General features: G+C 50.8%; 1 protein-coding gene across 2 annotated transcripts; it reads right to left on the reverse strand.

Moving 5' to 3' along the window:
* Nucleotides 1-603: 603 nt before the first annotated feature.
* LOC123345486 (zinc finger protein 436-like) lies at nucleotides 604-3,480 on the reverse strand. Of its 2 annotated transcripts, none has more exons than XM_044982439.1 (3): nucleotides 3,302-3,480; nucleotides 2,570-2,683; nucleotides 604-2,254 (listed from the first exon to the last, which is right to left on the reverse strand). In XM_044982439.1, the coding sequence occupies exons 1-3, from the start codon at nucleotides 3,426-3,428 to the stop codon at nucleotides 894-896; spliced, it is 1,602 nt and encodes a 533-aa protein (XP_044838374.1). In that variant the 5' UTR covers nucleotides 3,429-3,480; the 3' UTR covers nucleotides 604-893. The 2 variants fall into 2 exon arrangements, with proteins under 2 accessions (XP_044838374.1, XP_044838373.1); XM_044982438.1 differs by having other exon boundaries at nucleotides 604-2,257.
* Between the last annotated feature and the right edge of the window lie 6,716 nt (nucleotides 3,481-10,196).

A 10,196-nucleotide genomic window follows, 5' to 3' on the forward strand; every position in this document is an offset into this window, starting at 1 on the left:
TGATTTAACAGAATACAGGAAACCTTTGGATAGCTAAACATAGACGACTACAGTTACCCCTCTTAGAAACATAGAATATCAGGATTGGAAGGGACCTCAGGAGGTATCTACTCCAACTCCCTGCTCAAAGCAGGACCAATCACCAACTAAATCATCCTAGCTACGGCTTTGTCAAGCCTGACCTAAAAAACCTCTAAGGAACGAGATTCCACCACCTCCCTAAGTAACCCATTCCAGTGCTTCACCACCATCCTAGTGAAAAAGTTATTCCTAATATCCAACCTAAACTGTCCCCACTGCAACGTGAGATCATTACTCCTTGTTCTGTCATCTGGTACCACTGAAAACAGTCTAGATCCATCTTCTTTGGAACCCCCTTTCAGGTAGTTGAAAGCTCACCAAATCCCCTCCCTTTCTTCTCTTCTATAGACTAAACAATCCCCGTTCCCTCAGCCTCTCCTCATAAGTCATGTGCTCCAGCCCCCTAATCATTTTTGGTGCCCTCCGCTGGACTCTTTCCAATTTTTTCACATCCTTCTTGTAGTGTGGGGCCCAAAACTGGACACAATACTCCAGAGGAGGCCTCACCAATGTCAAATAGAGGGGAACGATCATCTCCCTCCATCTGCTGGCAATGCCTCTACTTATAGAGCTCAAAAGTCAAGGAATAACACATCCACTGCTTTTCCCTCATCCACAGAGCCACTTATCTCCTCATAGAAGGCACTTAGGTTACTCAGCCATGACTTGCCCTCTTCTTCCAAGTCTCTAAAAATACACAATTACATGTCAAACTCTAGCTTATCTAAGGTGGACAAACTTTTAAAATCTCTCTCTAAAAGTTGAATCTGAGTGAATTACACGCAAGTTGCTTAACCCTTTCTTGCCATGTGTCACAGAGGTTTAGATTCTTTGTGGATTCTTCCATGTTTAATGAGCTCAGACCTCCATATGAAACCTTTCCCACACTCCAAGCACTTGTGGGGTCTCGCTCCTGTGTGTAATGCCTGATGATGACTTAGGTGTGACTTCAGTATGAAATTTTTCCCGCAGTCCAAGCACTTGTGGGGTCTCTCTCCAGTGTGGATTACCTGATGTTCAACAAGGTTTGACTTTCTTAGGAAACTTTTCCAACAGACCAAGCACTTGTGGGGTCTCTCTCCTGTGTGGATTGCCTGATGTTCAACAAGGGTTGACTTTATTATGAAACTTTTCCCACACTCCAAGCACTTGTAGGGTCTCACTCCTGTGTGGATTGCCTGATGATTAACAAGATCTGACCTTTGTATGAAACTTTTCCCACAGTCCAAGCACTTGTGGGGTTTCTCTCCTGTGTGGATTGCCTGATGTCTAACAAGGCCTGACCTTTCTATGAAACTTTTCCCACACTCCAAGCACTTGTAGGGTCTCACTCCTGTGTGGATTGCCTGATGTACAACAAGGTGTGACCTCTGTATGAAACTTTTCCCACAGTCCAAGCACTTGTGGGGTCTCTCACGTGTGTGGATTGCCTGATGCTTAACAAGGTTTGATCTTTGTACGAAACTTTCCAGTAAGTCCAAGGACTTGTGGGGTCTCGCTCCTGTGTGTAATGCCTGATGACGAACTAGGTGTGACTTCAGTATGAAATCTTTCCCACACTCCAAGCACTTGTGGGGTCTCGCTCCTGTGTGTAATGCCTGATGACGAACTAGGTGTGACCTTCTTATGAAACTTTTCCCACAGTCCAAGCACTTGTGGGGTCTCTCTCCTGTGTGGCTTAACTGATGTCTAATTATTTGCGTCTTCGAAATGAAACTTTTCCCACACTCGAGGGATTGAGAGGGTTTTTCTCCACTGTGGCTTCTCCCGTGGTTATTAACATTGGAGAGCTTACTGAAGCTTTCCCCACGGTCCAAGCATTGAACGGGTTTCTCTCCAGTATGGATTGTCTGATGTGTCACAAGCTGTGATCTCACAGTGAACCCTTTCCCACACTGAAGGTAGTGCCAGGGTGTCTCTTCCTTGGGATTTGTCTGCTGCGCTCTGGGATCCTTCTCTCCTCCCCTACAGTTAATAGATTCATCCACTTTCTTCCCTGGGAGCTTTCCCAGAAGCCTCTCTGATCTGTGGTAATTTCCCCAGGATTCTCCCTGCTCCAAGCACTGGGAAAAATTTCCTTCAGCTCTTTCCACAAAGGTCCCCTGTGGTTCCACTTCCCCGGGATCTTCCTCATGATGATTCCCCTCCACGTTCTCACTCCCTCGCTCAGCACCTGCTGGGAGAGACACAATCCAGACACGAGTCATTGTGCTGGGGAGAAAGAGGAATAGCACCGAGGGAAAACCCAAGACAAAGACTGAGCAATTGGACTCTGTCTCCACATCCCACCCAAACACTCACAGGGCAGGAAAGCTGGGAAGCAAACTCCTGCAGGTAAGAGGCTGGGTGGAATGGCGTGAGCTACATCTGATGACTGCAGCCCTGTCCTGGTTGAGATGAGGAAGAACTGAGGGTGCTTACTCACACCATATTTGGGGATTCTCAACTTTTTCCTTCATTCCCTAGATGGTTCTTTGTCGGTCCTCACCTGAATGGGGGCATCTCAGAAGCCTTCTTTCCTCGCAGGCCTGGAGATCCGGCACCCACAGCTCTTCCCCTTGTTCCAGCTGGACAATCAGGTCAGGTTTGGGAATGGGAAATCCTGCGCAGAGGGTGAAATCAGACCAGATCAAGGTGCCTGGAGTATTGGTGGAGTATTTGTCAGAAAGGACATTCTGTGAGTGGAACCTGTCCCTGTGCTCTGCTGGAGCAACGTGGAATCCAAGAGGACGGAAATATGGTCAGTGAGCCCCCTTGCGGAGAGGAATTTGTCTGGGGAGGTGAGTTGAATTATTACTACACCCTCACTGGGCGATCCCAGAATCTGTGCGCTCTGGGGGCCTTGCTGACTCACACACATCTCTGCACTTAAAACCCTGCCTCTTTCTAAACCTGCAGAGTCCAGAGCCCTCCCCTGGGCTGGAGCTAGTCCCAATGAGGGAGGTGAAAAGGGATTGTGTATGCAGCCAAGAAACAACACAGAGACAGGACAATGATGCCCCTTTGAAAGCTGGAGGGGTGGGGATGGTTTAGTTCGTCCATTGGGTTTTGCAACCATGTCCCACTGCAGAGGGCAAGGAGATGCAAGTCTCCCTCACATGGCAGCTGTGCATTATGGAACCCACTCACCTCTGATTTAACTGACATGGGAAGAACATGATCAGATTCAGACATGCAGACCCCATGGCATCTGGTATCTGAGGGGATGGGAATCCCTTACCCAGCGAGATCACCGTCTCGTAGTTCTCCTGCATGACATCCCTGTAGAGGGCTCTCTGAGCGGGGTCCAGCAGAGCCCCCTGCCCCTGGGTGAAATACACAGCCACCTCCTCGAAGGTCACCGACATCTGAAACAACAAAAGGCCCCAGTCATTACCTGCTGCTCCAGCCACAATTCCTCTAGTCACATGGGAGGAAGGATAAAGAAATGGAAGCTCTGGGAGGGTCAGAGTAGCAGAATCCCACCCCCACCCTGCTCACAGCAGCCAGGAGGCTTCAGGGGGTGGGAGAAGGTGAGAGCTCCTTGTCCCCCCAGCACACGGAGCAGGGCAGCGTCTTCTCATTTTTCACACTCCTTCCAGACACAGGCTGATACGGGAAGCAGAGCTCTGAGCCAGGGACAGGGACAGGAATCCCAACAGCTTCCTGTTACATCCTTGGGGGCAGCCGGTTTAGGAAGCAATCTCTTGAGGCCAGAAAGCAGACAGCTAACAAAACTACCATTTTATTTACAGACACAGAGCTCACCCAACCGGCGGAAGCTGGCTGGGCTATCCCCTAATAATCTAACTCAGTTGCCATAGGAACAAAAACCATGACAACCAAATACACAACACTTCCCTGCGTATTTCACAGCAGCCTCAGGCTAGTGGGGTCTCACTCCAGCACTGGGAGCCTTGAAAATGTTCCCAGCCCAGTGCAAGGGGGTTGTATCCTGTTTGAGAAATGGGGGAATGTCCCGTCTCCCCTCCCCCATCACCAGTGGGCCCACTCAGAAAATCAGCAGGTTTATCACACCCTGTCTCCTCCCTGCCCCTGCCCAGGAGCTCCCTGAAAATTCCCTACCCCAGCTGGCTCCATCACAGACATTTCCCTTCCCTGCGTCCTGGAAGACGGGCCCATCTGGACCGAAACCTGGAAGTGATTCCTGAGCCTCTCAGGGCGAGAGAGGCAATGAGAGAGGTTACAGAAGGGGCTTCAGTCCATGTCACACCCGGATTCCCATCCAGACTCTTCAGACCCTCCCAGTAACAGCATCTCTGAGCCAAATGCTAGAAAAAGAGCAGAACTAAAGGGGCCACTTTGGGGGATTTCCCCGCACTGCCCTGTAAACTCCTCTCCCTGAGGAACAGCCGGAGCCCTCTGGTGGCATCACCTGAAGAACGAGCTGCCCGGGACGCCTGCAGCAGCCCCCAGGGACAGGCAGGCAGAGGCTGAGCCCAGTGGCCCATCCACACTCCCTGCCTGCCCAAAGCAGCAGTGACTCTGGTGGGGCTGAGATGTGAATCCTGCCCAGAAATCAGACCAGGGCCCCGAGCAGACCCCCAAAACTCATGAGACACAGACCCCGCCAGCACGGGGGTGTCTGACAATAACACACACTGGGAGCAGAGTGGGGGGTGGGGTGGGGCTGGGTTTTTGCCTCTGTTCCCCGCCAGTCTCCCCACACACCCCTTCCCTCGCAGTGCCCCCCCTCACATTTTCCCCAATCCCAGCCTGCCCCCCGCAGCCCCAGCACCCGCCTCCTGCCCCCACCCTGCTCCCCCGCCTGCCCTCACCCCCGGCACCTCTTTAGCCTCCGCCCCCTGCAGCCCGGGGGTGCCGGGGGGGGCGGGTCTCTCTCACCTTCCCTCCGAGCGGGGCCCCCCGGGGCAGGGGCCGGGCCGGGCTGGGGGCTCTGCCCTGGGAGAGGCTCCTGGGGGGGAGCAGCGGGAAGGGCCCTGCTGGAGATTCCCCTCTCCCGGCTGCAGCCAGGGCTCCGGGCTCCCAGCACCAGCCGCCCCACGGGGCTCGGGGATCTCGCCAGGAGCCTGGGAGCCAGAGTCACCGCAGCGGCTGCGAGTCACTTCCTGCTGCCGGGCCGGAGCCCAGCGCTCGCTGCCCCGGATCCGCCTCCCGGCTGCTCCTGGGTCCTAGCGCTGAAGGGATAGCGCTGCAGCGTCTCTGGTTTCGGCTCCTGTTCCGCTCCCAGGCGCTATGATCAGAAGGGCCCATCACGAACCTCTGGCCCAGGGGGTCTCATGACCAAATTTGGTGGCCTCAGAGTGTGGCCAGCAACTCTCGCTGGTGGCCGCTCTGACACTTTCCCCTATAATCCTAACTAACTTTAGGAGAAACCAATAAATATGCACAGAGGTAAGAGGGGGGAACGTTCCTGCCTCTCTCTTTGCGGGGAAGAGGCAGTGGAGGGGGGCAGCCCAGCAGGTCACACACAGCTTGTAGTGCAGCCGCATTGCTGGGAGAGAGCTGCTGCTGGTCGTCCAGGGAATTATCTCAGTCCATCAGCAGGGCACCCTCCTCTGGTGGCGTCTCACGCTCTGTCACTGCTTCGCTGACTCCATGTCTTCAGAAGCCAGAGCCGCATCTCTCCTGGACCAGTGTCCTCTTCGGGGTACAGCCCCCTGGCTGAGCCCCAAACTCCGTTCCGCTCCTTTCTGCGGTGTAAAGGTTTGCTTTAGTGGGACACCACTGAGAGTATCCAATTCAGGATGAACTGCTGAGACCAAGGGCAGGCACAGCCCATGATAGGTAGTCCTTCACTCACAAGGTACAGCGAAAAGCAAACTTCTTTGTCATCGCTCTGGCTAACAAAGTCAGAGAAGCAATTCCCTCGGATACTCCAGTCCCCTTGTATCACCACTAGAAGCATTGCTTAGAGGGATGAGTGGTCATTAAAATCAGTGTCCCCAGTTAAAGGTTCTCCTGATCCCAAAGGATCAGCTGCACACTCATGTCAATATACAAATCAGATCTTACCCAGAAATCATGCTGCTGCCAATTCTTTAGTATCTAACATTTAAAAGTTTATTAATAAAAAGAAAGATGAGTTAAAATTGGTCCAAGGAATCAAATACATACAATAATCACAAAGCTCTTGATTCGGCAGCGATGGAATAAACTGCAAGCTTATATCAAGGTTCCTGTTACTCACAAATCATTAGAAGGACCTCCGTTCCCCGATTGGAATGCTCCCCTTCATATAAATGCATAGTCCAAGGGTTTGAGCAGCAGAGAAGCTGGAGCAGGAAAGAGGTAAGATGGAAATGTTTCCTGGGTCTTTTATATCTTGCATCATGTGCAGGGAATCCCATTGAAAAGAACAGTAACAATGTCTAGTCACATGAGCCATCACATGGGCAAATCACCCATCCACGCATTACTTTATAGGCAGAAGCCATGGCCCACATGCTAGTTTGAATGTTCCCAGGAAGGCTCATCAGATGTGTACTGGCATCTCCCAAGGCCCATTGTCAGTCAGGTACTTCTTGATGGGCCACGCAATTTGAATCGTTCCTTCACAATACGCTGGCCAAATGCTTCACTGGGGCTACTGAGACTCAAACTCATGGAAGTACAAGTATGTAGCCAATACTCATAATTTCAAACACATCAATAACATATGCATGCAAATAGAACAAACATACCCAGCTATTGCTATCCTTTCCATAGGCACCTCACTTGACCACCTTTGCACAAGATTTCTTGCAAACGTAGAACAGTGGTTGCAACAATGATCCATATGATATTTTAATCAGGTCACGTCATACAGGAGAACCAGCAGCTCTTGCTCCCAGCCTGTCGCCGTGGCGCCAAACTGCAGCCCCTAGTACAGCCCTTCCCTCAGGGGCAAACTGCGGTTCTTCGATGGGCCACTCTCTTTGGCAGCAAGTGGGACAGACCCGCTTGCTTCTCTGGGCCCCTCCCCCAGGACCCTCTAGCAGCAGCACTTACTGCCTCCCCTCCAAGTGCTGCTACTTACCTCTTTATCCCTGGGCCACTTCCCTGTAGCCCCAGCCCCTTCCCTGCCTCCTATCGGGGCTTCTGTCTGGCAGCCAGTCAGGCTGCAGCTCCGCTTACTCGCCTGACCCCACCCTGCTGTTCCTGACACTTCTCTTTATAGACAGCTAGTCCTCTTCCATCAGGCTGGAGACAGAGACTGCTCTCTGCTCTGCAGAACAGTCCTTTTTATATGGCCCTCGCATGCTGCTCCATCAAGCCTCCTTTCCATTGGCTCTCTCCGCAAGTCCTCCTCTCATTGGCTGGGCTTTGCACAGCCTCCCCAAGGGCTGCTTTAACCCCTCTTCTCCCAGAGTGGGAAACTGCACTACACCTAGGGTGACCAGACAGCAAATGTGAAAAATTGGGATGGGGGAGTGGGGGTAATAGGAGCCTATATAAGAAAGAGACCCAAAAATCAGGACTGTCCCTATAAAAATCAGGACTTCTGGTCACCTTAACTACACCTCACCTTGTGAATACCCCTGCCGCATCCCCTCCAGCACCCACTCTACCCCCTCCAGCTCCCACCTTCCTCAGTGTCTCTTTTTGGGCACCTGGGATATGGTCACCCTAGCAACAAACAGACACTAAAAACTCACCATTCTACATGCACTGGTGTTACACGCATTTCAACGGCAGATCATGACTTTTCCAATGATCCCTCACCAGGCCTACGTTGTACACGATATATCAGAACCATACATAAGTGGTGAGCATGGGGGGCAAAGAGAGTCTCTGTCATCCCAACACAGGACACTGAGGTAGATGGGGAAGGGGTGACCGGGTGGACTGTCGGGTACCTCATCTCCCTCTGGCCTCAGTGATGGGGGTCGGCCTGGCTTCAAGGCTGCCCAGGTCTGTTGACATCCCCGGCTCCCTTCTTGCCTCAGCCCAACTTTGGCATCTCAAGAATAGGGAGACGCTACTGCCTCCCCTATCATTGTCCGGGGTGTCATTCATGGACCTTTAGAGTTCAGGGGCAGCTTCACACGACACAGCCAGTCCACGTTGAGTCCCTCCCTCTCTGGTACCAGTGCAGCGAGTTCACAGTTCTCAGCCTTGGCTGTCAGGCTCGGAGGAGCAAACCGAGCAGTTTCCCAGCTCTGTTCCCCCAACTTCTCCCCCTCCCAACGGTATCTCACATCTCTGCAGGGATCAGACAGTGTCATGGAAATTACCCAGGCGTTGCATTTGGAACAGACAGCCTGAGGCTTCTTTATTGTAATACAAGCATGCGGGGAGAGACAGCTGCACCGAGCTGCTCTGCAAAGATGAAAACAATAAAAGCTTACATAGATTTTTAACAATATACAGATAAGGAAATATTAATGAGGAAATGTGCTTATTAGGAACACAGCAAAACCAAGTTGTCCCGTTTTAAAGAGTTGTTCTTTTGCAGTTAACTGCTTTCTTAAGATTACCTGTTGCAATTGTGTTTCTCGGAGCTCCCTCATTCCCCCTCTTTATCATGTACACAGTTAACTTGACAAAAGTTTAGGCTCACTTAACATTGCTTTCACAGGCAGTAACTTCCATTTCAGTCTCTGCCTCTTGCATTCTGAATCTAGGGGCTGGTCTACACTGGGGGAGGGGGTATCGATCTAAGATACGCAACTTCAGCTACATGAATAGCATAGCTGAAGTCAAAGTATCTTAGATCGATTTACCTCGGGTCTTCACGGTGCAGGATCGACGTCCGCGGCTCCCCGTGTCGACTCTGCTACCTCCACTTGCTCCAGTGGAGTTCCGGAGTCGACAGGAGCGCGTTCGGGGATCGATATATCGCGTCTAGATGAGACGCGATATATTGATCCTCGAAAAATCGATTGCTACCTGCGGATATGGCGGGTAGCCTGGACGTACCCTACTGCGGATATGGCGGGTAGCCTGGACGTACCCTAGCTCTCACCATCAGTGTTCATGCTGAGAGACACTGATCACTGGAGGGATAGCTCAGTGGTTTGAGCATTGGCCTGCTAACCCAGGGTTGAGGGGGCCACTTAGGGATCTGGGGCAAAAATTGGTCCTACTAGTGAAGGCAGGGGGCTGGACTCGATGACCTTTCAAGGTTCCTTCCAGTTTTAGGAGATTGGTATATCTCCAATTATTATTATTATTGTCATTGTTCAAACCACACACACAAAAATCTCACGACAAAGGGTTACACAAACATTAAAATAAAATAATATATAAAGAAGGATGATTCGTGCAAATGACCATTTGTCTCTTGAAATCTGCAGGAAATCTGAGCTACAACCTATCCAACTAAACTAATATCAAATACGTGACCTCACGGCCTTCACAAAGAGAGAAAAACCCACAGGCCAGGGTGGACTATAAAATGATTTCACATTCATAAAGTAAAATCTCAGAGACTCTCAAATTTACCCATTTTCTTCTGAACCAGAAGAAACCTGTTGCAATTGTGAACAACAGCTGTTGCAATTGTGAAGCTAAGCCAGCTTCACTTCTCACCTCCTTATTCGGCTGTATGAGTTACAAAAGTTTTAGCATCATCATCATAAAAGAAAGAGAATGAAAGACAATACAACCTTCCAATCTATAAATGATCTGGACTAAACCTAGAAAAAGCCAGGAAGCAATTTTATCAATAGATGGAAATAGGGCTATAAAATCTGAAGGTCAAACTGTGCTTTGAAGTTCATTGAGATTACCCTGACCACTCCCACATCCGTGACACTTCCTTCTCCAGCACTCAGGCATCTGACCTAAGACCATAGCCATCAAAGCTGTGACTCCTAAGCATGGAGAGCCAGGTACAGGGTGGTAAGTGACACCTTGGGAGATGGAGGGATAGAATGGAGACAGGTTAAACTTTCCATTGCTGGGACAGAGCCTGCTGTGTTGAGAGTGGAGCGTGACAGTGACAGGGGAAGGAGGTTTTAGAGTGGGAGCCGTATTAGTCTATATCCACAAAAAGAATGAGGACTCCTTATGGCACCTTAGAGACTAACAAAGCTAAAACACCCCATTTTACTGTCCCTGCTCCCCACTTTTTTAGCATCTAGTTAATTCTGGTGCATAAGGGATAAAATGTACAAACACTAAATGCTTTCCGGCACGGCCTGGTGTAATGCGAGACTATCTGGGAAGGA

The sequence above is a fragment of the Mauremys mutica genome, chromosome 12 (genome assembly GCF_020497125.1).
Source record: "Mauremys mutica isolate MM-2020 ecotype Southern chromosome 12, ASM2049712v1, whole genome shotgun sequence".
Taxonomy (NCBI): Eukaryota; Metazoa; Chordata; order Testudines; family Geoemydidae; genus Mauremys; species Mauremys mutica.